The sequence below is a fragment of the Engystomops pustulosus genome, chromosome 4 (genome assembly GCF_040894005.1).
Source record: "Engystomops pustulosus chromosome 4, aEngPut4.maternal, whole genome shotgun sequence".
NCBI classification, from domain to species: domain Eukaryota; kingdom Metazoa; phylum Chordata; class Amphibia; order Anura; family Leptodactylidae; genus Engystomops; species Engystomops pustulosus.
In genome coordinates this window covers 29,097,967-29,125,497 of record NC_092414.1, presented here as the reverse complement: position 1 = coordinate 29,125,497, position 27,531 = coordinate 29,097,967, and the positions used below count along the sequence as shown (strand labels likewise).

General features: G+C 40.9%; 1 protein-coding gene across 2 annotated transcripts in view; it reads left to right on the top strand.

Moving 5' to 3' along the window:
* Window positions 1-27,531, top strand: part of LOC140126318 (E3 ubiquitin-protein ligase RNF213-like) — a 163,128-nt gene that overhangs the window by 63,993 nt on the left and 71,604 nt on the right. For both annotated transcript variants that reach the window (XM_072145604.1, XM_072145603.1), the window contains 10 exons: window positions 3,972-7,511; window positions 8,251-8,387; window positions 9,636-9,731; window positions 9,897-10,015; window positions 11,054-11,161; window positions 13,423-13,544; window positions 15,154-15,292; window positions 17,849-17,981; window positions 22,554-22,736; window positions 25,944-26,083. In XM_072145604.1, the coding sequence (XP_072001705.1) occupies window positions 3,972-7,511; window positions 8,251-8,387; window positions 9,636-9,731; window positions 9,897-10,015; window positions 11,054-11,161; window positions 13,423-13,544; window positions 15,154-15,292; window positions 17,849-17,981; window positions 22,554-22,736; window positions 25,944-26,083 (4,717 nt within the window). The remainder of the gene's footprint in view (window positions 1-3,971; window positions 7,512-8,250; window positions 8,388-9,635; window positions 9,732-9,896; window positions 10,016-11,053; window positions 11,162-13,422; window positions 13,545-15,153; window positions 15,293-17,848; window positions 17,982-22,553; window positions 22,737-25,943; window positions 26,084-27,531) is intronic.

The window sequence follows — 27,531 nt, the reverse complement described above, 5'->3', positions numbered from 1 at the left end:
AAAAAAAACAGGTCAACATAAAGAAGACATTTGGTAAATGTTAGTTATCAAGTTATTTTGCTGTAATGACTATGTTTTGAAAAAGTTGAAAATTTTGAATTTCAAAAATCGAGAATGTTTCAAAATATTTGCCAAATATTGTTTTTTTTTTTATAAATTAACACCAAACATATCACCCAAAACATTCAACTAACATGAAGTACAAAGGGGCACATTTACTAAGGGTCCGCGGACCACATTTCCGGCGGGTTTCCCGACTATTTCCGTTTTGGGCTGCATTTAACAGGGGTTTTTGGCGCACACGATTGGATTTAAGCGCAATCGCACCGACTTTCATGCGACACAAATCGGGGGGTGGACCATCGGACAACCCGACTGATTCGGCCTGAGCACGGGAATTTAAAATTCAAATTGTGTCTCAAGACAATACACTGACATACACCCGGAAGAAGAAGGTGAACTCCAGCGACACATGCAGGATATCCGGCGCATGATCTTGGTGAATCGTGCCGGACTTCATCCTCGTCGGACAGTCCGGATCGGGGATCGCAACAGGACCGGGTAAGTAAATGTGCCCCATTGTGTCACGGGAAAAACATATCACCCAAATTTTTAAACTAACATGAAGTACAATGTGTCACCAAAAAACAATCTTAACCCCTTCACGCTCCGTGGCGGATATATCCGCCACGGAGCGCAATGACTTAGCGCTCAGTGGCGGATATATCCGCCACGGCGCTTATGCCGGCTCGGCTCTGGATCAGAGCCGAACCGGCATCGGGAAACACAGGGTGCCGGCTGTAACTAATAGCCGGCACCCCAGTGTAACACCCGCGGTCGGAGTGGGCTTCGATCGCGGGTGTGTAACCCGTTAAATGCCGCGGTCAGCACGACCGCGGCATCTAACATGTCTCTGGGGGGTCTTTCCCCCACGATCGGCCCCCCCGAACCGTTTTCGGGGGGCACCGATCGCTGCTATGGAAGTGCTGGGGTCCGATCTGGTCCCCAGCACTGCCTGCAGGCACTGCCAGTAAGATGGCGTCTGTGACGTCATCTTACTGGCACAGTGCCAGCCTATGCAAGTGCATAGGCTAACATTGATAATACCCTGCAATACATGATTATTGCAGAGTATTATCATGAACAAGCAATCAGATGATTGCTTGGTCATTTCCCATGGTGGAAAAAGTGAAAAAGTAAAAAAAAAATGTTATTCAATAAAAAATAAAGTAATAAATCAATAAAAATGCCTATAAGCCCCATAACATATAAAGAGACATATAACCCCAAAAAAGTCTAAATCATAACAAAAACCCCACATATATAGTATCACCGCGTCCGTAACAACCCGTAGAATAAAAGTAAATCATTATTGAACCCGTACGATGAACGCCGTTAAAAAAAACTATTGAAAACCCACCAAAAATTAACATTTTTACCTATTCAATCTTACAAAAAATGCCATCAAAAGTGATCAAAAAAACATATGTACTCCATAATGATACTGCTGCAAAGTACAACATCTCCCGCAAAAAACAAGCCATCAACCAGCTCCGTAGCCAAAAAAGTAAAAATGTTATGCCACTTGGAAGACGGCAATGCAAAAATGATAGATTTTTTTCCCACATTACGGTTTTATTTGACAAATTTAGTAAAATGTAAGAAAATATATTCAAGTCTGGTATCCCCGTAATCGTATCATCCCATAGAATAAAGATAACATGATTATTAGGCTAAACGGTGAACACGAAAAAAAAAAAGTCAAAAATCCAGTACAGAATTGATGCTTTTCTACTCATACCCTCAAAAACGAGTTCCTAAATTTTCAACAATAGGTGATACCAACCCCAAAATGGCAACACTGGAAAAAGCATCTCATCCCGCAAAAAAAAATGGCATCACATGGCCCCAATAACGAAAAAGCGAAAATTTATAGCCTACAAAAGGGACCAAAGAGGAAACTAAAATCCTGGCAGCTGCAGGTCCCTCCTTCCATTCTGCGCCTCACTGTGCCCCCATAAAACAAGTAACGTCCACATGTGGGGGGTCTATGTACTCGGGAGAAATTGCAGAACAAATTGTATGGTGGGTTTTCTATTTTTATCTTTTGGAAATGTGTAAATTTTAGGGCTAAATGAGCATATAACCGGAACAATTTGACCAATCTAAATTTCACCTCCATTTTGATTCAATTACTATGAAGATCTCAAGGGGTTAACAATCTTCCTAAAAGCTGTTTCTGATAGTTTGAGGGGTGCAGATTTGAAAATGGGTTGATTATATACGGGGGTTTTGATACTAAATATGTAACATTTCATTCAAAACTGTATTTATCCGCAAAAGAGTAAATTCTGAAAATACGGAAAATCGCTATTCGATTTGTATGCCGCGTGACATCAAAATAAATTATCCAGACATTTCAAAAATTATGAAAATGTAAAGTAGACATATGGGAAATGTTATTCAGCAAGTTATTTAGGTGGTAAATCTATCTGCATGAAAATGTAATGATTTTGAATTTCAAAAAAGTGAGATTTTTCAAAAAATTCATCATTTTTTCTTTTTTTGGAAAATAAACGCAAAACTTATCAGTCAACATTTACCACTAAAATGAAGTACAACATGTGGGGAAAAAACAATCTCAGAATCGCTTTGATAAGTAACAGTGTTCAAAAGTTATAACCATATAAAGCGACGCAAGTCAGAATCCAAAAAATGGGGCTGAGCCTTAAGCTGTAAAATGGCTGCGTCCTTAAGGGGTTAAAATCATCTGGCCCCTTGAGGCCCCTTTTGAGGCCCCTTTCACACTTCAGACTTCATGTGCACGTATATGGAGATGCATCAAAAACGCATTGCACTCTGAGACACATGCAAGTCCAATTCAAGTGTGTTTTTTTTCATGCATGATATCGCCGCTTGAAAAACACATTGGAAATGCATTGAAAACACCAAAAAAAATTGTGTGAAATACTGAAACACTGAACAAATTCTGGCTGAAAACTGATTGATCTCTGATGAAAAATGTTTTTGAAAAATGACCAAACCCTGATCGCACCCTGATCAGACTCTGACGTGTTCTGCAACACAAGTGTGAAAGGGGCCTAAGTGTTCCAAAGGTATAACCACTTATAGTGACACATGTCAGGCTGTGAAAGGTGAAAAGTAGCTTTGGTGGCAAGGAGTTAAAGAAAAAAATGTTTTGCTTTATTTTTGGCCCCGCTACGGTACTTGAACCCTAGGGTATCTGAACAATCCTACCATATACGGTAACATATATTTCTGTGTATGGGGATTTTAATGCTGATTTGTATCAATAGAATATCTGCAGGTACTGACGTGTGATGTAGTGTTACCAGGCTTTTCATTTTGGCGTTCAGCTGTATGTTAGTCATCAGTCCACAGATTGTCTCTGAAATTTGTGATTAATCGAAGTTTTCATGGGCTGAATTCCAAATCACTTTCCAATCTCTAGATGAGTTGACATTTGCTTTTCGAAAGACAAGAACTCTTTATTCTGTATTATATTTTCTAAAATACTCTTAGTTTGCACATTTAACTCCAATTCATTCCACACTATCCACCAATCGGTACATGGGATACAAAGTTCAAAGTGTCCCAAAAACGCCATTGGAAATAGAATGATTCTCGGAGCCTGGAGCTTTGGTGACATGCCCAAAGCACTTATGCTTCATTAACATCAAGCATAAAACTTTATTTTCTAACATAAGTTCTTGAGCCAAGCTCTAGATAAATATATAGTTGCAATCAGCATGAATACATATAAAATGTAATGGTAGATTTTTTTAGCGCTAACAAAGCAATACGGTGGAGATGGGGCAACACAATGTAAAAAATAAAAATAAACCTTTCTAAAATGTACTTTATATGCATATGAAGTTATATGTTATCCTTAATATAAAGTGTAATTCTTTCATCTGCATTTTACTGAATATATTTAATTTTTTATACAGGCTCCACAAGAGGCTCAGCAAATTTGCATTGACTTCTTTCCCAAAATATCATGTGTTTCACCACAAGAAGTTCTAAAAAAGTACACAGAAGATGTGGCAGATGTCACCAAGAGTCGGGGAATGGATTTTGAGGAATTCTGCAGTGAATGTTTCCAGAGAACATACCAATATTTAATACGTTTTGATAGGGGGGAGAATCTAGATACATTTACATATACACATGGAAATGTAGAAGGGGATCCACTCAATTGTCTGAAGATGTTCCTTTTGTATTGTGATATTGCTGATCCTGCTTGGTCTGAACTCAGAAATTTTGCCTGGTTTTTAAATCTTCAACTCAAAGATTGCGAATCTTCCGTTTTTTGTAAATTTGAGCATGTTGGGGATTCATTGCCAGGATTCAAACAGTTTGTTGTCAAGTTTATGATAATCATGGCAAAAGACTTTGCCACACCATCGTTGAGTGTTACAGATCAAAGTCTTGGAGGGAAAAATGTTAAAATTGATGGACCTAAGGAAAAAGAACTGGCAGGCTTGTTATTACGCAAAAGGTGGGAGACTGAACCACATCCCTATATCTTCTTCAATAATGATCGTACTTCCATAACATTTATTGGATTTCACTTACAAACAAATAATGCAGGAGGTTTAGATGCCATCAATCCCAGAGATCATTCTATAATTGAACAGAATGTCATGACCATGCAGCTCTATAATGGTTTGGTGCTTCAAAAGGTTCCATTCAATAGTGACTTTGACAACCTGCCCAGAAAGGAGAAAATAAGCAGATTGTGCAGGGTCCTAGGAATCAACGAGCCATTTGATCCTGATGAAACATATCAGCTTACCATGGACAATTATCTCAAGATTTTAGCCATTAAGATGAGATTCCGATGTGGAATTCCTGTTGTCGTTATGGGAGAAACAGGTTGTGGCAAAACACGGCTAATTAAGTTCTTATGCCATTTGTGCAAGGGCTCTGTTGTTGATACTGAAAATATGAAGCTTGTGAAAGTTCATGGAGGTACCACAGCTGAGATGATCTACCAAAAAGTTTTGGAGGCTCAAGCAATTGCGCGTTCTAACAAAACCAAAGGATGTGATACTGTGTTGTTTTTCGATGAAGCTAATACAACTGAGGCCATAAGTAGTATCAAGGAAGTTCTCTGTGATCACACTGTAGATGGAGAACCATTAGAGGAAGATTCTGGATTACACATTATTGCAGCCTGCAACCCGTATCGAAAGCACACAGATGAAATGATCAAACGCTTAGAATCTGCTGGTCTTGGTTACAGAGTCTCTGCAGATGAGACCAAACAAAGACTTGGGTCCATCCCGTTGAGGCAGCTTGTGTACCGGGTCCACGCTTTGCCTCCTAGCATGATGCCACTTGTCTGGGACTTTGGACAACTGAATAATGAAACTGAGAAGCAATATATACAGCAAATTGTTCAGCGTTTAGTAGAAGAGATTCAGCTTTCCGCTAGTGATGTCCAGATGCTAACAGATGTGCTCTCAGCTTCTCAGACCCACATGAGGTTGAAAAATGATGAATGCAGCTTTGTGAGCCTAAGGGATGTTGAACGCTGTATAGAAGTCTTCAAGTGGTTTTATAACCATCATGAAAAGCTTCTCAAGAACCAGAAAAACATGTTAAAGAGCACTACTATTGGAGAAGATAAAGTACCCTGGTCTTTGGTGCTAGCTGTCGGTGTATGCTATCATGCATCTTTAGAAAGAAAGGATTTGTACAGAAAGGCCATATGTAAACATTTCCCTCAGCCATACAAAGAACAAGCTGCTATTTTACATGAAATAAGTGTCATTCAGGATCTCTTTTTATCCGGTGTTCCACTGAGAAACGCCATTGCAAGAAACCTTGCCTTAAAGGAAAACTTGTTCATGATGGTCATTTGTATTGAACTTAAAATCCCATTATTTCTTGTTGGAAAACCTGGAAGCTCAAAGTCGCTTGCAAAGACCATTGTAGCAGACGCAATGCAAGGTCAAGCATCGCATACAGAACTGTACAAGGACCTTAAGCAGATCCACTTGGTATCTTTTCAGTGTAGCCCTCACTCAACTCCGGAAGGCATAATTGGCACATTTAAGCAGTGTGCTCGCTTTCAGGAAAGCAAAAATTTGAAAGAGTATGTGTCCGTGGTTGTACTTGACGAAATAGGTCTCGCTGAAGAGTCGGCAAAGATGGCTTTAAAGACACTTCACCCTTTGCTGGAGGATGGTTGCATTGACGATGACCCTTTGCCACATAAAAAGGTTGGATTTATCGGCATCTCTAACTGGGCCTTAGACCCTGCAAAAATGAACAGAGGAATCTTTGTATCTCGGGGTGATCCAAATGTTCAAGAACTTATTGAAACTGCACAGGGAATCTGTTCATCTGATCAACTTATTCTTAAGAGGGTCTCCATCTATTTCCAAAACTTTGTAGAGGCCTATCAGCAAGTTTGTAAGACACAGGGTAAGGAATTTTTTGGTTTACGTGACTTTTACAGTTTGATAAAAATGGTATTTTCTTTCACCAAAGAGTCTCAAGGAGTCTTAACACGGCCTAAAATTGCCCGAGCTGTCCTCCGGAATTTTAGTGGGAGAGAAGATGTAAATGCTTTGCAAATTTTTATGAAAGATGAGCATAAACGTCTAGCAGTCAATACAATAGATCTAGTGATGGAAAATATTAAAAGTAACAGTGAGGACTTGGAATCCCGTTACCTTTTAATTCTGACCAAAAACTATGCAGCATTACAGATATTACAGCAAGAATTTCTAAAAGAAAATCAACAACATGAAATCATTTTTGGATCCAGCTTTCCAAAGGACCAGGAATACACTCAGATTTGCCGAAATATTAACCGCGTTAAAATCTGTATGGAAACTGGCCAGATGGTCATTCTTCTCAATCTCCAAAACTTGTATGAAAGCCTCTATGATGCATTAAACCAATATTATGTCTACCTAGCTGGCCAGAAGTATGTAGACTTAGGCCTTGGTACCCATCGTGTAAAGTGCAGAGTTCATCCAAAATTCAGACTGATCGTCATTGAAGAAAAAGATATTGTGTACAAAGACTTTCCAATCCCACTCATCAACAGACTGGAAAAACATTATCTGGATATAAGCACATTTTTGAAAAGAGAACATATGGGCATTGTTCAAGAACTTGAGAACTGGGTAGAAATGTTCGCTTGTATAAAATTACAAACACAAAAAGGAGAAGATCATGAATACAGTCCTTCAGATGTCTTTATTGGCTACCACTCAGACACATGTTCCTCTGTGCTTCTACACTTATTAGAGAATATGAATCAAACACAGTCTGATCTTGAAGATTTACAAGATGTCAGGAAGAAGGCAAGAAGTGCTTTGCTTAATTGTGCCACACCAGATTCTGTCATTAGATCAGGCAGCCAAGATCTCATTGACGAGTACTTCAAGATGCAATATCATGGATCTTTACAAGATTTGATCTGTTCACACACAATTGCTGTCCGTGACAATCACATCATTTTCACAGAGGTAACATTTATTATATATATTGTATTTAGGAGTTAAATATTACATCTTTAGTAGTACTGACTGCAGTTATAACTAAAGGGGTATTCTCATCTGGACATTGGCATTTAATTTAATTCACCTGCCATACAGAAACATTTCTTCATTTGGATGTTATTAAAAAATGTACCTGTGTGAAGATAATTTACGATAAATGTAGTCATATGGTTCCTTGAAAAGACTGTTGTCCTTGGATACGGCCACCTCTGTTGGCGTGCTTGCACATTAAAGCAAATTGTTTTTGCATATGTAATGTCTGAGAGTTATGGCATGCCCCACAGCCATTCTGTGGTAATGAACGCTGATTAAATGGGGTCAGGCGCCTCAATAGTGCATGTCTGGCCACCGTGTCCAGGGTGCGGGGATGATCATATCCAAGGACATCTAACTTGTTTCTAAGGAACAACATAGCTACACTTATGAGCAATAAAAGGATATGAAATAACAATTGTAGCAAGCATTGCAAATGTTAGGTAGGGTATGTGTGGGTGGTTAAGTTTCAGCCAAGGTATGATCAAGGTATGTAAAATAATCAACTAAAAAGCAATGATTTATTCATATTAGGACAACGTCATAGAATTTATCTACAGTAGCTTTAGAATGTTTTTGTTTTTGTCTAGGCATTTTTAGTGGTAATATCCCTTTAAGCAGACAGAGATTTTAACATGTATCTGAACATATGGTACACTAACTCTTTGTTTAGATCACAACCTTTTCACGTCTTCTCACCTCGGTTGACAAAGAGGTTTTGGAAGTTGATTTACAAAACAGTATCCGCAACATTGAAATATTGTCCCTTCAGCAGTTTGACACAGAACTCTCATTCTTGAAAAAAATCAGGTAAGTTGTAACATCATTGGATGGCTGGATAAATGGATGTGACATAATAGGATGGATAAGGACATAGCATGTAGTGCCACCAGATAGATTAGATTTCCTGTCATCCTTTTGCTGCTGGAACACTTTCACTTACCCACATAATACAACACGTAGTTATTATCAAGAAAAAGTATCAATAAATAACACCAACATAGTAATACCCACAAATGTACATGCCCCCAGGAGGGGCAGTTCAAACACCTCAATCTCTCCACCTCACTTAAGGTCCTTCCTCTCCTCTGCTCCCTGAAGAGAAGGGGAGGAGGGATTGAGGAGAAGATGACTTGTTTCATTTGAACTGCCCTCCCCCTTGACTCACCACACGTGTAAAATAATCAATTAAAGAGCACTGGATTTTTTTCATATTAAAGGGGATGCCCAAGACCATTGAAATACAGATATGTGGCTGGGGTGGGGTTGGATACATAATAAAATTAACTTGTACTTACCTCCGCAGTAGGTTTCGCTGTCCCGCGCTGCGCTCTCTCCGTGCCGTGCCCCTGTTTGTTTTGGAAGCTGTGCTCAGACCAGCTGCCGGCCACCCGTGGTGTATGGCCACAACCACCGTCTCCATATCTAAGCGCCGTATACAGCACTTGGAATGGTGTCAGGTGGGCATGGCCGGCCACCTCGCCCGGCTGGAAGCTGGTCTGGGCACAGCTTGTACCCGGGAAGACAGCAGTGTGGGACACTGGGAGCAACCCCAGAGGTAAGTACAAGTTTATTTTTTTAGCCAGCCCCCGCCCCCATATGTCTTGGACAACCCCTTTAAGGCATTTTTGAAATGAACATGCCATGGGCTATTGGAACCTGTCTTTAAGTAAAAATGTCCTCCCTTTTGACAGTTTCCTTTTAATTATGGGGTTACAGGTGCAAGGCTCGTTAAAATCACAGATAGTAATTAGAGTGATGTGCAGTAATGAGACATTCACCTGTATGAACCATGGATAGGTTTGTATCTACAGATGGTAAATAATAATGCTCTGTTATGAATTAAAAGAATGAATAAAACAAACAGAGGGGAAGTAGGTAACCATGAGGAATTGCTATAGGAAGCATTCGGGAAACCTATCTCATTATTCATTTCACAAGTAATATCAATTATTTCATGAAAGTGGACAACCCCTTTAAGGCTAAAGATCTGGCCCAAGCAAGGACTACAAAGCACCATGACTTTTTAAAATAAAATGCTTTTATTCCCCAATTTAGGAGTTCTCTAGGATCTTCTCCAGGCAATATCATACTGATTATACAAACTAATTTGGAAGAAGGGCCTCAGGGAGCAAGTCTCGTTGCATCTGCCAAGTACGTTCATCTGACGTGTGTATAATAAAAATGTTTTCTCTAATACTTAGCATTTAATATTTGACGAGAATTGTATCATTAGAAAACTGATCTAGTAACACAGCATATTATGGACATGGCTTTGTAATATTTGTTCGGATCCTACTTATAATCTTTTACCCTTAGATATTCTGCTGTAAATGAAATAAGCAAGTTACATCTGCATGGAAAGTGTGTCTTCGTCTACTTCATAACGCATCTACCAAGAATCAATGGAGGAACCTCCTATGTGGGCTTCCAGGGCGGTAAGTCATGGTTAGAGGGATTCTTACAAAAGGATTACACAATATGATCAGAGGTAAGTAGAGAGGGGGAAAAAAGGTTCATCCAGGTGGGAGACCATTTAATCAGAGCTGAATCGAAAGTCTCTGCTGCCTGAGGCGAGATATACCAGTAGAATGGTGCCCTCTACCCCAACTCAGAGTAGCATATCTGGTTATTTTTTTAAGTAAGTGGGTTCTCCATGCAGTGTCTCACACCCATGTTGACATCAGGTGCGAAGAAGGTGTCTGGTCCTGATTTATAGCAGGTGACTGCGCCCCTGATGCTGCCCCCAACTTTGTGCAAATGGTGCTGCCTTAGGTAAGAGGCTCAACTCGCCTCATGGATGGTGCATCCCTGCATGTAATTTATCCCCCTTTATGGCTGGATGTCACAGGGTAGCAGGTGAGTGAGCCTCTGATGCTGCCCCCATCTTTGTGGAAATGGTGCTGCCTGAGGTAACAGGCTCAACTCGGCTTACAGATGGTGCATCGCTGCATATAATTAACCCCCCTTTATGGCTGGATGTCCCAGGGTAGTACATGACCGAGCCTCTGATGCTGCCCCCATCTTTGTGCAAATGGTGCTGCCTGAGGTAGGAGGCTCAACTCACTTCATGGATGGTACATCCCTGCATGTAATTTACCCCCCTTCATAGTTGGACGTTACAGAGTAGACCTACATGGCCTTCTGGTCATAAATGTTTGTTAGCAAAATATTTCTACTCCATACCCAATTTAAGCAAACTGTACATAAAAAAATATTGTATATTTATTGGTATTTTAGTATTTTGTGCTACATTAATATGAAGGGTTGTTTTTCCCATTTTAGCGCTGCTAAATAATGGGATAATTGTCAGAACATGTAGGCAGTTTTTGACTGGGTAGAAGGAAATCTTTGGTGTTTTATAACAAGTAACGGGCACAAACAGCTGATCGGTGCATTGGATCCCCAGAGGTCAGATCAAATCAAAAAATTTGGACAACCTTGAAAAAAACTTTTAAAAATATCTTTTTTGTTAGGTTTGTGGCAGTCTGTGCACATTGACGATTTGAGGAAGTCAAAAAATATGGTTGCAGATTTGGCAACATTTATGAAGTTCCCCATGAGCCATTTGTTTTATACTGCAGGTAAGTGAGACAAATGTCAAATAGTAAAACAGTTAAACAATATCTATGGAGGTATGAGGGATATAACATCATGTCAGGGATTATAGTCTCATTTAAAATGCTTACTGAACGCAGGACGCTTGGATTAGAAGGTGGTCCAACTTCAAAAACTCAAAGTGGGAATACTCATACAATTTAGCAGCCTAGATGGAACTAGGATCTTTCTGTGAAAAACAGCCCTACTTTAAAGTGAGCCCTTCAAAGGGACCCCTCATTTCTTAATTCTGAGTCTCGATATGTCCCAGGACCATGGGTTGGGGAAATATGCAAAGCTCCTAGTTGAAGCATACTAGTGTTTTATCTCCAAACGTGATGGGCACCCGACCAGCTATGGTTGCAGCAGTAACGACCTTCTTATCCATCCTTGATTTGGGGTATTTTATCTACCCGACCCAAGAAGAGGGAAGCTCAGACCCTCACAAGGGCAAGCCCGAAGCATCCGAAAAAGGAGTTAATTTTCTGTGCAAGATATGTGGCTGGTGTTTTCTGGGCGAGGTCACACCAAGCACAGTGTTGGAGGAAACCAGAAACAGCTCACCCCACTCTTCTCTAAGTAGGTGCAGCACCAAGGTCTAACCGGTAACTTTTGCATGTCTAGGCTTTTAATTATGTATTCTTAAAGAGAATCTTTCACTTAAATTAACTCACCCAAAATAAATACCCAAATTAATAAGCATTGCCTTATCCCTAAATTGTTCCTTTCCATGACTGCAATTTAAAAAAATTGTAAATTTATATCCAAATCATCTGATGTGAGTCCAAAGATAGTAATGGGGTCCGTTATATTCAGTGTTCACTGTACTTTCCTGCCACTCGTTTCAGCTCTCATTGAGAGAGCTCTGTTACATCATTAGGCACTTCATGTCATGTGACCAAGGTGATGTCATCTTAGTTTTTTTTCTAGAAACTTAGTTTTTTGGATGAGCAATTGAACAGAAAAACATGCTCTCAAAATGAGTGCTTTTTTAGACCATATAATAAGAGAACAATGCTCTAATTAGATTGCACGCTTCTCTCACTGTACCAATGTAGTCAGGGATGGATAATTTCCTTGTGGCGTTTCATGCACCTCAGGACTACTAGTGCATGAGGTGCATGAAACACCACAAGGAAATTATCCATCCCTGACTACATTGGTGCGGTGAGAGAAGCGTTCAATCTAACTTATTGTTGATTGTTAAAAAGGAGTAGAGCATTGTTCCCTTATTATATGATGTCATGTTAGGCACTGTTACATTTGCAATGTCTACCCTATGTATGTTAAATTCATGGACTTCATGTGATCAGATACATAAATGGGGTAGACGTTGCAAACGTAACTTTGTAAAGGACCTTAGATGACATAGCCCTTGTCACATGACATGCTGAGAAGAGGCATGGGACATGTGGAGGAGAAGATGGGAGGGACTTGGCGAGCAGGATAGGTTCCCTCTGCTGCAAGATTATATAAAAAAAGTTGATTTATGGGGATCTAAGAGAAGCAATTTTTATGTAAAAGAAGTTAGTTAATAGTAAGTTAGTTCTTACTCTATAGGGCTCTATGGGGACTTGTCAATGGCTGTATTTGTGAGAATGTGGTACCCTATATTTTTTTCTGCTGATGAAAAAGATGCTAGCAACTCCAAATCATGACTAAAAACTAATAAGAACATAAGCAATCTGATGTTACTCATAACATAAAGACTGTCTACTGATAGTGGGAGTGCAGTTCCCGAGTCTAAAGCAATGTCTTTTTGCATCACTGCAGTTTCTCCTGCGCTTGCACAGATTGCAGGAACAGGACAGTCAGAGACCATGGGGAGAAGGTAGAAGCGGTTATAGAGGAGACAGTGCTCATCGGGTCAAAATCAAAGTTGCTGGGTCTGATCAGTACAGCTCTAATCCTTACATCTGTCCCCACAGGGGGTTGTTTCCACCTCTAGATGCCCCAGTTATGCCCCCCAGGGGTTTCTGATGACATTTTTTAATATTTTACTAGCCCTAGGTGTCACAAAAAAACACTGCAAAAAGAATTATGGTAGCTCACAAAAAATGACGTAATGGTCCTTGAACCATTGCGTTCAAAAATTAGCTAAAGATCCCCAGTTATTAAAACTTTTTTAGGCCTCATAGTTAAAGGGTTAAATCTTATGCACTGACACCTCACATGATACACAGCTCCAGTTGGGTATTTTTTTTTTTTTATGTTCACATGTGAGCTCTAACTTTTCTTTTTGTCTTAGCAAATCTTGCGAAGGATAATAATTCAATGGAATCAGATCAAGGAGAAAACGAAGAGATCATAGATGAAACCGGTGAAGACGATGAAAAGCAGACAGATATCTCAACAGACACTTCTGAAAGTGTATGAAAATTTATATCATGTTAAAATTACAGTTAAAAAAAAAATCCTTAAAATTGTAGCATACTGAAAAGATCGAAAGGACAGTTGGGTATAGAATTACATACTGTATTGAATATGAGTTAAAGGGAACTTGTCATTAGAAACCCCTCCCACAAACCACACACGGTACCATTTAGATGTAATTATACATGTTTCACTGATGCCCTTTTATTGATGCCCTCTGTTACTAAAAATCCAGTAATGGAGACGGGGGAGAGCTCCAGCACACAGTCAAGCTAACCCACTTCCTAATTGATGCTGACACTGCAAACCCACCCCCCTCAGGAATAAGGGAGTTGAGAGAGACATTGGCTCTGCGTGAGTCACTGAATAGAAATCAGCTCTCTCATTCCCCAATTCCTCAGGAATTCTCTTCAGCGAGTCACACACAGCCAACATCTCTCTCAACTCCTTCATTTATCCCTCCCTCAGGAATTCTCTTCAGGAAGAGAAAAGGTCTTGTGTGTCTTGTGGGATGGGGGTCACTGATGCAAATGCAGTTTTCACATGTATTTATGAAGTTGTGAAGTTGCTCCAGTTGTAGCTCAAACAAAACTCTTCACCTTAAAGGTCATCCCGGTGCCGATTTGGACCGTGTGCCACATTCTGTCAAAAGTCTAACAGAATTGTGGTGCACGTCCGTCAAACTGAGAGTACAAAAAAAAATTTGCACTCAGCTTATCATTGCACATCTCACTGTTGATACATGTGGCCCATTGTTTGCTTAATACATAGAAAAAAATACAAAGAGAAATAAATGTACCCTTTCCAGAAGATAGCTGCCCATGTGATGCTGTGCTAAAATATGCTGTGTTTAATAACAGAGCACTGAGAAAAGGAAATATGGAAGCCAAGATGGTGCACTGAAGGGTTATGAGTGCAGACGCAAGAAACCTCTTGTTATGTCTATGGAAGTGAAGATTGCATTTTTTAAGTACCTCATTTGGGCCTCATGAACACAACTGTAAATGAGGGCCATGAAATAGTCAGAAAAATAGGAGTTAACTCACAAGCTTCATTGAGACCTATTGGGGGTCATTTACTAAGGGCCCGATTTGCGTTTTCCTGACGTCTTACCCGAATATTTCCGATTTGCGCCGATTTTCCCTGAATTGCCCCAGGTTTTTGGCGCACGGGATCGGATTGTGGCGCATCGGCGCCGGCGTGCACACGATGGAAATCGGGGGGTGTGGCCGAGCGAAAACCTGACGGATTCGGAGAAACCGCCGCATTTAAAAAAAAAGTGTCGCTGGACATGCGCTTACCTTCACCAGGAATAGGATCGTGAACTCCTCGGCGGACTTCAGCGTAGCAGTGACACCTGGTGGATGTCGGAGGAACTGCCTTAGTGAATCGCCGGAAGACCCGAATCCACCGCAGAGAACGTGCCGTTGGATCGCGAATGGACCGGGTAAGTAAATCTGCCCCATTGTGTACGGTCCTGGTGTGTTGAGTACAACGTGTCTCACCACACCACACTGCAAGTTATAGATCAAAACTGATTTACATATAAATAAGGATAACTGACAAAATGTTTAATGTGATGTTAAACCCTTCCACATGTTTGCAGATGTTGGATATTACCACTCTTATCAGAAGTTGCCTCCAGAATGCTATAGGTTTGTTAAACGATGAGAAGATTCAAAGCCGCAACACCAGGAGGATCGAAATTCTCATGGGATTATTAAGTGCAGAGAACGACTTGAAAGGTAAAGTTACTGCCTTTCCTCTCCCAAAGCCTTCTGATAAATCAGCCCAACTAGAGGAGGGCACGCACCAATAATCTAATACCATGAAGAGGGTTAAAATCATAGAATAAAGAGAAAAAGGGGTATTCAAAAGAAAGGAGGTAAAAGCCAATGTTTATCAGTAAAGAAGTAACCATGTGATTACCCCTGACTTTTTCTTATTTCTAAAATACTGCAACATTTTATGTGATAGAGAAATTCAAATTATTAAGACACCCAGAAGATGACCCCTAGTTACAGGAGGACCCCTCTGCCCACTGTGACCTCTGGTGAAGTCTCTGGATGTAACTTTAGTCCCAGACTGCAATGATCAGCTGTAAGGTGTCTGTAATGAAGCTTTATTGATAATGCTTGTTCCCATGGCAGAAAAACATTTGGAAAATCCAATTGTCACTTGAACAAAAAACTATTTTGTCTGGATCTACAATTCTAAAATATACCAGTTCCAACTTACATACAAATTCAACTAAAGTACAAACCTAAAGAACAAATCTTGCACTTAACCTTGGGACTGTCTGTATTTGTAAAGGGTATAGAAAATGATACCTACAAAATTTTTTACTATAAAACTCTGAAAAGTGACATGTGCAAGTAGGTAATTAGCCCCCTGTGTTAATATTTTTTAGGATCACCTTTAGCTGCCTTTGCTAGCTTCGCACATGAGGGGGCTCTAGAGCAATTTTTGCTTTTTCTCATTTGCAGCATGGCTCTAGCATGGGTTGATGAATATTTGTCAACATTTTTAAAGAAAAGTAATCTTCTTATATTTGTTATCCATGGCCTCCTTCCTTCTGAAATAAACGGTTAAATTATGCTAATGAACCAGAAGGGCTCTGGGAGCATTACCAGAGACCCCCCAGGCTACAGATTCACAGTGCAATTAGCACTTCCCCCTGTGCTGAAACTTCCCCTAGTGCCATGAGATTAAATCCGGAGGGGAAAGTGCTGAGGGAGCAGGGGAGAGGGGAGACCTTGTGGGCCCTTGTGGTTCATTTGCATAAATTTTTATTGAATTTAGAAGGAAAGAGGCCATGGATAACAAATATAAGAAGATTACCACAGTCACGGTGCCTGGATTTATGAGTAAATGTCCCTGGTTTATCATGGTGGATTTTGATGGTAGATTTTTTATGTCAAGACAGATTCTCAATGTGATTTAGGTCTGGAGTGTAATTTGGTCCTCTTAACACATGAATATGATTTAATGTAAACCATTTCATTGTATCTTTGGGTGTATGGCAATTTTTTTTGCGCACACTCAATCAGGGAGGTGAGGAGTACAAGCAGTGGGTGTGGAGGTGGCATAAATCTGCGCAGCGGCCAGTGGAGTGGAGAGACACGGGTCACTTCTGCCCTATGCCTGTATTCCTTAATACCAATCTACGCCAGGTCAGACGTGACATAGTTTTGCCTAGTGGAAGCACCACCCGACGGATACATCAAGATGCATAAAGGGGTATTCCTCCCACGAAGACAACTTTCTTAAATACTCTGAGGATAACAAAATAGCACATTCTCTAATTCAATGTTATTAATTTAAAAAAAAGTGTTTAATAAATATAAGTCCAACATCGGCAGCCATCTTGCCTGACACTGTGGAGCTTCTTTCTCTCTCTGCTCTCTGCAGGGGCCCCTCCTTTGCATTCTAGGATGAGCTCACACTTATACACACACTCTGACTTCCTGCTGGCAAACACATCACAGCCTGAGGAGGGCTACAAGCTTCAGGCAAATAAGTTCTTTATCCAGGAGGGGGAGGGAGGCACAGCAGATCTGATGTAGCAACGCTGGCTGTGTCATTGTGTGTAATATGCATCTCATGGAACTCATCATCTCATCTCTGATCTGTCTCATCTCTGTTTCTATGTGTCAGATACTATTGAATGTTCAGAAGGTAAATGAAAGTGTATATGAATCCGGTACCCTGATAATCTATGCACATTGTCAACACAAGGCATCTCACAGCACTAGAGGGATCATGAAGTGTCTGCTTAGAGATTCCCTGCTCACACTCTGGAAACTTACACTGACCTGAGTGATAGGAGCTAAAAGAGCAAAAAACAGAGTAAAATTGTAAAGTAAGGGGTTAAAAATGTTCTTCATTGTGTAAACCTCACTAGGGGATTGAAATTTGAGAATTTAGTTTCATGGGCAAACCCATTTAAGCTTCTTGATGTATCGAGAGGAGAGGTTGGAAAACAATGATAAGGTAGGTATAAAAATAAATTTAACACATAAAGGCGTTAAAACAATGAAAAAATTAGCGAGCAATCACATCTTATAGCAGAAGAAAGGTGACAGGTTTCGGGCGCAGGTTGTTGTCCTGTTGGAGGGTGAACCTACCACAATCTCAGGGGTTTTTTTTATAAATACTAACAGGTTTTCCTCCAGGATTGTATTTGGCAAAATCCATTCTCTCACCCCCACTGATCCGTCAATATTATTATATTGCCATAAATTATTTTCTGTCTCAGCAAACATTTTTATACTCTCTTAAATGATTCCTTTTTTTTTCAGACGTCTTCCTAAAACATCTTACATTTCATCTATACAAATTGTTGAAAGCTAAAGAAGAGAAATTGCCACTTAGAAATTGGGTTATACGAGCAGCTGAAAACCTGGACGCACTGCAGAAAGCCGGAACGTTCAGGTACTGCAAGGAAAAGTGTCTGCTGGTTCAGTTCTGCATTTCATTTAACAATTATCTACTTTACATGACAGATTGGAGGTAGAAATCATAAGAATTATATCATATATCCTGTGGATGCTGTAGCGACACTGATGCAGAAACATATCTTGTTTAGTCCCTCATCCAACTGGCTTTGCTCAAAAAACTAAAATTCAGGCCCTTGGGAAAGCTCGGTTGCATGCATGCTGCTTACATAAATACATTACACAGAGCTCCCTGAACTGTCCAGACAGGACTAATAAACTTGAGCCTCATACACAGCAGCTGGGGGCATGGTGCATCGATTGATTACTTCTGCCTGTCAGGCACAACACAGTGATTACATCATTCTCTGGAGCAGTACATATTTAGCGTGAAAAAAGAAGCTCCAGAGCAGCCACAGGAGCGACAGAACCTCATTATACTCATTTTATGTTTGTTTTTTGAGCAAAACCACTCGGTTCAGGGATTAAACAAGATATGTTTCTGCATCAGTGTAGCTAGGTCATTCTCAAGGTATGCTTGGTTCATAATGCATGAACTCAAATGGTCGGTTTCCTTTAAAGGGTTGTACCAGAATGGACCCCTACTCTTATTAAAAATTGGGGCCTCGTTCTCACAAACTGATGGAACGGCAGTCAGATGGTGAGTTGTTATGCTCTATTCACCACTATTGAAGTGTTGGAAATTGCTCAGCACCGTGCTGGCTATCTCTGGCACTACAATTCACTGGGGGTCATTTACTAAGGGCCCAATTCGCGTTTTCCCGACGTGTTACCCGAATATTTCCGATTTGCGCCGATTTCCCCTGAATTGCCCCGGAATTTTGGCGCATGCGATCGGATTCTGGCGCATCAGCGCTGGCATGCACGCGATGGAAATCGGGGGGCGTGGCCAAACGAAAACCCGATGGAGTCGGGAAAACCGCCGCATTTAAAACAAAAAATCTGTCGCGGAGCTTGCACTTACCTTCACTCAGCCCGGCTCGGTAAACTCCAGTGTGTACCGATGCTTTTCAGCGCAGCAGCACCACCTGGTGGACGGCGGAGGAACTACCTTAATGAATCCCGTCCGGACCCGAATCCAGCGCAGAGAACGCGCCGATGGATCGCGAATGGACCGGGTAAGTAAATCTGCCCAACTGTGTATGATGATGGCAGAGATAGCTGAATGCTGTGCTGGACAACTTCTTATGCTGTTGTTGTTGAAAGAAACTTGACCGGTTGTCTATGGGTGTGAAATTGTAACAAACAGAGATAGAGGAGGTATAGGGGGGTGGTTGGGAAGAGCAACAGAAAGACAAGTGATATCTTGCTGCTCCACCTCTCTGAGAACATCCAAGTTACTTCATAGTTAAATCCTGAGTCTGTCCCTTATAGGCTAAACATCAGGGTACGTTCACACGTTCAGTTTTTCAGATGCAGTTTTTGAAGCCAAAAGCAGGTGTGGATGATAATGAGTGTGAACATATCATTGAGAGAAGCTGCTCTTCCTCTTTTTTTCATCCGACTTCTTGTTTAGGCATCAAAAACTGCATCTGAAATACTGAACATGTGAACGCACCCTAAGTTCACAGAACAGTTCACATACTGCTACATTAGTGCTCTCTTAAAACTAATGATGAAGCTTAAAGTGTTGCTGTTTTAGCACAGCTGGAGAGAGAGTTTGAGAACAATGCCAATGATGCATCCATTATGCTTTTGGCTTCTTCCTATCTTGAAATATATATAGAAGGGTTGATATATCTATCATCCCTACTTATAAAATCATATTCCGCTATTCCTGAAGTGGGCGGCACCTCCTTGTTGTGACATCAGCTAAGGGCAGTGAGGCCTGAGCACTGAGGGCAAATCAAGAAAGCATGTTTGTAATTGGATGACCTGAAGCATGTGATAAGTAAAGTGTTTGTGACATCACTCAAGGTCCTAAGGTCTTTCACATGAATCAGGGCAGCATACTTGTAATTGGACAACTTGACTCATCACATGCTTGCCTCATCACTCCAGGTCCTATTTTCTTGCATTCCTCTACTACTGCCCCTCTTACCAAGCCTCTTCTCTTCTCCAGCCATACTATATGGTTTCCCACAGTTACTAGAAAGCATGGCAAAAGGAGAGCAGACTGGGGGGACAAGGTAAAACCCCTGCTAGCTGCTAAACACTTGCACATAGCTAATTAGAGTAAATTAGAAAATTGCTTTTTTTGCTTAGCGCAGAGTTAGGAAAAAGTTTTTATACTTTACAGTTGTTATTTTAGCAATTAAGGGGGAAGTGTGTAGCTTGGAGTACAAGCTGAAGATGGTACAATATCTATTCTTAGAGAAGTAAGGCCCCCCTCACACTAGTATTTTTCGTGTACCTGTTGTGTGTGTGTGTGTGTTTATGCATGTGAAAACATGCATTGACATGCAAAAAACTTGCGTGATACTTGCAAATATGAACAAACCAATTGAATACAATTGGACAGAGTTCTGCGCGTGGAAAATGCTTGTGTGAAATGGGCCTAAGGGTTGAATAGGTCAGAAGGACAACATTGGGGTCCATTCTCATGATTGATGGGTCTTGTCAGCAATCGGACTCCCACTAATGCCAGCTTGTATCCTATATCCTATGCATCTTTATATCTTTACATAGCGGCATCATATTCTGTAGCGCTTTACAACTCATAGGGAACATATACAAAAATAATGAGAAATTACAAAGTACTAACAGTCATATGTTATTATAGGAGTGATGTCCCTGCTCACAAGAGCTTACAGTCTATGAGGATGAGGGGGTGACACAAGAGCTTACAGTCTATGAGGATGAAGGGGTGACACAAGAGCTTACAGTGTATGAGGATGAGGGGGTGACACAAGAGCTTACAGTCTATGAGGATGAAGGGGTGACACAAGAGCTTACAGTCTATGAGGATGAAGGGGGTGACACAAGAGCTTACAGTGTATGAGGATGAGGGGGTGACACAAGAGCTTACAGTCTATGAGGATGAGGGGGTGACACAAGAGCTTACAGTCTATGAGGATGAGGGGAGACACAAGAGCTTACAGTCTATGAGGATGAGGGGGTGACACAAGAGCTTACAGTCTATGAGGATGAAGGGGTGACACAAGAGCTTACAGTGTATGAGGATGAGGGGGTGACACAAGAGCTTACAGTCTATGAGGATGAGGGGTGACACAAGAGCTTACAGTCTATGAGGATGACGGGGTGACACAAGCGCTTACAGTGTATGAGGATGAGGGGGTGACACAAGAGCTTACAGTATGAGGATGAGGGGTGACACAAGAGCTTACAGTGTATGAGGATGAGGGGGTGACACAAGAGCTTACAGTCTATGAGGATGAGGGGTGACACAAGAGCTTACAGTCTATGAGGATGAGGGGGTGACACAAGAGCTTACAGTCTATGAGGATGAGGGGTGACACAAGAGCTTACAGTCTATGAGGATGAGGGGGTGACACAAGAGCTTACAGTCTATGAGGATGAGGGGGTGACACAAGAGCTTACAGTCTATGAGGATGAAGGGGTGACACAAGAGCTTACAGTCTATGAGGATGAGGGGGTGACACAAGAGCTTACAGTCTATGAGGATGAGGGGGTGACACAAAAGCTTACAGTCTATGAGGATTAATGGGGTGACAAGAGCTTACAGTCTATGAGCATGAAGGCGGTGACACAAGAGCTTACAGTCTGTAAGGATGAGGGGGTGACACAAGAGCTTACAGTCTATAAGGATGAGGGGGTGACACAAGAGCTTACAGTCTATAAGGATGAGGGGGTGACACAAGAGCTTACAGTCTATGAGGATGAAGGCGGTGACACAAGAGATATAAGAGCTTGTATAATGGTCCAGCCATTCTTTATAAAGGAACAGTATAAAATAATTTAATAAACAATAGTCCAAGCTGAATATGACTGCAGAGAATCCTGGAGCCTGGTATCTGGTGTTTGCTGGATAACAGACGGAGGGGGACATAGGATGGATTATCAAAGAGAGAGTTGACTTTTTATGCTGTTAGCGAGTGTGATAGGCTTGCTTAAAGATATGGGTTTTAAGATGGGCTTAAAGAGCAAGTTTGAAACTTTGGAGGGTGGGTATTAGTCTGAGAGTCCAAGTAAGGGCATTCCAGAGAATAGGTGCAGCCCGGGAGAAGTCCTGGCGACATGTGTGAGAGGTTTAAATTAAGGTAGAGATTAATCTAATATCACTGGCAGATAGAAGAGCACAGGTTGGTTGAGAGAAGAAAGATAGCGAGTTGCAGCATTATGCAGAGCTTTGTGGATGAAGGTTATTATTTTAAACTGTTTGACATTCATGAATGTGGCAAAAAATACAAAAAATTGTGCTTTGTCAAGAGAACAATCCACTTGGTTTCCAGCCTTTTCAGCTTACAAGATATATTTCAGTGTTGCAGAAATAGACCTGACTTTTTGATCATTAAAGTAAAATTTTTGTGAACATTTTTAATGAGCTTGGTGTTATTGTGGGAGTTGAATGACAGGGAGGCGGTCCTTGGGGTATTAGTAGAAATAATAACTATACTTTTCTATGCAGGCAAAGCCTCTGGAGGTGTGTTCAAAAAGATGTGAAGCCATTTTTCGCCTACATTCTGTCTATTATTGATTGCAACGGCAACCTAGAAATTCTTGTGAATGATCAAGAGAAGGAATTGTCAAAATCACTTTGGATGTTCATTTTTTCTGATGACAAACTTCTGCCTTTGTCCAGCGATGCCAGGTATCCTTTGATTTAAGAAAAACTATTTATTCAACCCCTTTGGGTACACAACCTTAAAGGGGTTGTCCAGAGGTTAAAAAAACATGTCTGCTTTCCTCTAAAAACTGCGCCACACCTGACTATGGTTTCTGCTGGCATTGCAGCTCATAAATGTTGTGTATCATAAACAACATTTATCAACTCTCTTGGGCAGAGAATGAAAGGAAAACAAAATCTGACACTTGCTTTTGAATTAAAAATTTTGTGCTGTTCAATATAATTAACATGCCAACTATTTTTTCTGTGGGTTAACATGATAACAAAGTAAAAACATAAAAAAGAAAACAATATTAATGGTAAAATACATTTCTGTATTTAATATTTATTATAAAAGCCATGATAACAAATCATATATAAATACACTCATAAATACATTTATAACCTAATACACACGTGTATGAATTTATATAGCATATACACTATTTAAAGATCAAAAAATTCTGTATTTATATACACTATATAGATATATATATTGGTATAGCATATACACTTGTATGTACATTTATACCATAACATACACATGTATACATTTATACACTCATATACATACATAAAGCATATACACTTCATATATACACACATACAGTCTATACACATATGCATAAATACTGTATATACACAATATATATACACACACATGCATTAAATGCACAACATATATGCACACATGCAGTAAATATACACACCATATATGCACACATGCAGTGAATATACACATTATTTATATGCACACATACAGTATACACACATAAAGTATATACACATCTACACATTTATACAGACAAATATATTTATACACATATACTTCTCACTCATGCTGACATCTTTTTAGCCCAGGGTGTCAGGGGGCCAGAGATGAGACTGTATTCTGCTTAGTAGAGATGGAGGAAGTAGACAGCAGAAAGTTAGAGATTCCTAGTTCTGCTGTCGCCTCCCCTTGATAATACTGCACATCTTCCGTTCTTTAGTTTGTCAGGTCGGGCTGGGTTCTCTGACACATGGGCTTAGTAGCAGCTGTTATGGTTTTGGTGGTAGTTATGCCCATGTATAGAATGTAGATATCAGTAGCATAATATTTTATCTTGAATTTTTTTGAGGGTTTTTTGAAATTTTTTTCATCCATAATTTTGTGTAAAACTCACCCTGTAATGATCCTGCAGTCTAGAGCCCTTCCTGCAGAGGATTTACAACAAAGATAGAGGCATACCCATTATCTGGAACTTGACTACAGAGCCTGAGTCATCTTGCAGGGCCAAGAAGAGAACTTGCTTTTACCTGGTAGCTGCTCTTTGATGGAGCAGATGGGTGAATAGTACAATGCATATAGTTCACAACAAAATATCAGAAGAGGTACAAAATCGAGAATACAAGACAATAGTCAAATGGTCACAGTCAGGCAGCAAGCAAACAAATAACCAATAGACCACATGGTAACGCTGAATGAGCGGCAGGAAGTCTCAGACAGGGAGATGAAGCAGAATAGGTGTTTTATAGGATGCTGAATGAAAGCCGAGCAAACCATTCAAGCATTAACCCCCCCCCCCCCTACCTCACAGAGTAACTCTGAAAGCAGGGGATTTTAGAAAATTGTTGCCATTAAAATTGTTTCATAGGGTCAAAAAATGAAATAAAAACTTTACAAATTGGTAGTTCTGACGAATATGGTGACTCCAGAATGTTTTAGATTTGATTTCTTAGTTCAGAGACCCTTAGCATTCCCAAATATATTTCAAGATACTTTTATTAATTAATTAGCTGTAGCGAAGGCATGAGAATTTAGTAGCAGAAACCTAAAAGAAACCTGTTGGTAGATATTGCTCTAGTAAACCCTTACAAGTATGTTGTCAAATATCGTAACACGTCCCAGACCATGTGTCTTTCATGATCCAGTATGGTGGCATCATCTAGAAAATCAACTTTAAAGTCAGGCATAAATGTGTTTTATCAAGTTAAGGAGGTGGAGAGTTTAGTTTTGAAGCCAAGCTCTCCCCATCTCAGAACATCCCCACTGTTGTGATCATCATACACTGGACTTCAGGAGAGCCAATAAGTGATGTCCCTTAATACAGGGCTATCGATCACAGCAGAGGAGTGTTCTAAGGTGAGGAAAGCTTGACTTCAGTGCTGAGCTCTCCGCCCCCTTTGACTTTATACAACGACTTTAAAGTTGACTTTTTTAGATGAGGTCGACACACTGGGCCATGAACTGAAAGGTGTTGAGCTACTTGTCAACATAGTGGTAGCTATTGCTATGCCATTTTCTGCTGACAGGTTCCCTTTAATGTTTCATACTTACAAGTCAGATGGCATGTGTGCTTTCAATATACTTGAAAATGAGAACATTGAGATAGCTGAAACGTTGTAATCCCCACTGGTGAAATAAACACCCATTTGTCACGGAGTGCTGCTTTTCTATTTTTTGCCTATTGGAATTTTGGAATCCCTGAGTCGGACCTCCACAAGTCTGCACCCTACCCTTGGATTTAATCCGGATTCACAGTGCCGCTTCATCCCTCTACTCTCTATGTGCTTTCAATATAGGTAGGTGCGTTGATGAAAGTCTAGTGCGGTGATGGCAAACCTTTTAGAAATATCAATTAGCATGGCACTTCCTCGGCTGCCTCAGACTGCAGGAGGGGGTTAATAGCCCGGGTGCCCACAAAGAGGGCTCTGAGTGCCACATCAGCCACCCGTCCATTCTATAGGTTCACCACCAGTGGTCGAAATGTTGATATTAGTGAGGAGTGGACCCAAACATTGCAGTTTTTGGTCACCAAACAAAGCTTCAAGCAGAAGTTTGGGCTCAGCGTAGAGGCTTAACCCACCACTGTTAACAGGTAGGTATTAACTTTTGAAGTGCCATTGGCAAGGCATTACCATTTAACTGCCGGCATGCTTTCCGCCATTTACTCTAGCATCTTCGCTCCCCGGTGACAGGTGGAAAATGTTGGTGCATGGCAATTTAATGGTAATAACCCATGCGGATGAGCATTCGGGTGAGGGTTTAGTTGAGATCATGAGTGGATAAAACCAAACAGTGTAACAAATATGCAGCAGTATGGGTTATACCTGGGACTGACATTTTATATATTCCATGTTCTTTATAATTTTAGGTTTTCAGAAATTTCTTTGTGTGCATGTAACTAGCTATTTTTCCTTTAAATACAGCTCAAAGACTCAAACAATTCCGGTGAAGAATACAATGAATATTGATGATTTCGGAGAAAACCTCTTGCCTTTCAGCTGGGCTATTAAAGGTTATTTAGAAGAAATGTATACTCAGGCTCGGTACATTGGTTGTATTGAAGGTAATCTTTATGCTGCATGCAATGTTTTTAAAATGGCCTCCTCAGACCATGGAATGTTTTTTTTTTGGACACCTGTCCTCCAGTCCTCACGGAGTTTTGCATAATTCTTGGAAAGTCCCCTAAGAGAAAATCTGTTTACATGAGGCATGACAAAAATGTTTTATAATGGTGTAAGAGTTAACTGTGACTTTTTACAGACAAGTCTCAACAATCAGTGTAATTGTCACGTTGCTATGTTGGGCTGGGTTCACATGTAGGTGTCTTGTCCCTTCAAAAACGAGACCAAGGGGAGACACATGCAAGATAGCCAAAATCACATGGTGATGTAGTGGTGCTGGGCAATGTATTTCTCAGCGAGATTATTGTAACCCCCTGTGTAGTGGGCAAGGGGCCGCATCAACCACAATGACGAGTTTCTCCGTCATCTTGATCATCTCTGCACTGGTGTCATCAGCCACATTTATGACAAGACAAATACAAATGGAATAGGGTTTTGCTGTTTCCGACATTGGGGGACATTTACTAAGGGCCTGAATCACGTTTCTCCGTCACGTTACCCGAATATTTCCGTTTTGCAGCGATTTTCTCTGAATTGCCCCGGGATTTTGGCGCACGCTATCGGATTGTGGCGCATCGGCGCCAGCATGCACGCAACGAAAATCCGTGGGGGGGGGGGCGTGGCCATAAGCAAACCCGACAGATTTGGAAAAACCACTGTATTTACCTGCACCCAGAGTAGGGCGGTGAACTTCAGTGAACTCCGACGGAAATTCACTAAGGCCCGATGTCCACCAGGTGTCGCTGCTGCGCTGAAGTCAATCGGAGTTCACTGAAGTTCACCAAGCTATGCTGGGTGCAGGTAAGTGTGTGTCAAGCGACACATTTTTTTTAAAAAAATTGGCGTTTTTTCCGAATCCGTCAAGTTTTCCGTCGGTCACGCCCCCTGATTTCCGTCGCGTGCATGCCGGCGCCGATGCGTCACAATCCGATCACGTGCGCCAAAAACCCGGAACAGTAATTTTCGGGCAACCCTATGAAAAAACGTGATTCAGGCCCTTAGTAAATGACCCCCTGTATGTGCCAGATGGCGGTGGATGTGTGCAGCTATTTCCGATGTGAGAATTTGTAATAACGTTGCTAGAAGACAAATGTGATCTAATGTAAGAACGCCTCTACTTCTGTCCACGAGGCAGCATCATCAGCACACATGCTAAACAAGAATTGGCCACTACTGCGAGCTAGGACCTCTCTCACCTCCCTGAAGCCACTTTAGTAACCAGGCCTCATCCACTTCTAGTAGAAGATCTGTATTGTCATGAGCATTAACTTCCTCTTCATCTCGTCCTCCAGTGACAGTCATCCAGAATAGAATGTATGGGCGGGAATAAACTATATGTATTGAGTCATCTGCTTGTCCGCAAACTGAAGTCACCTTAATGGATTTCTCC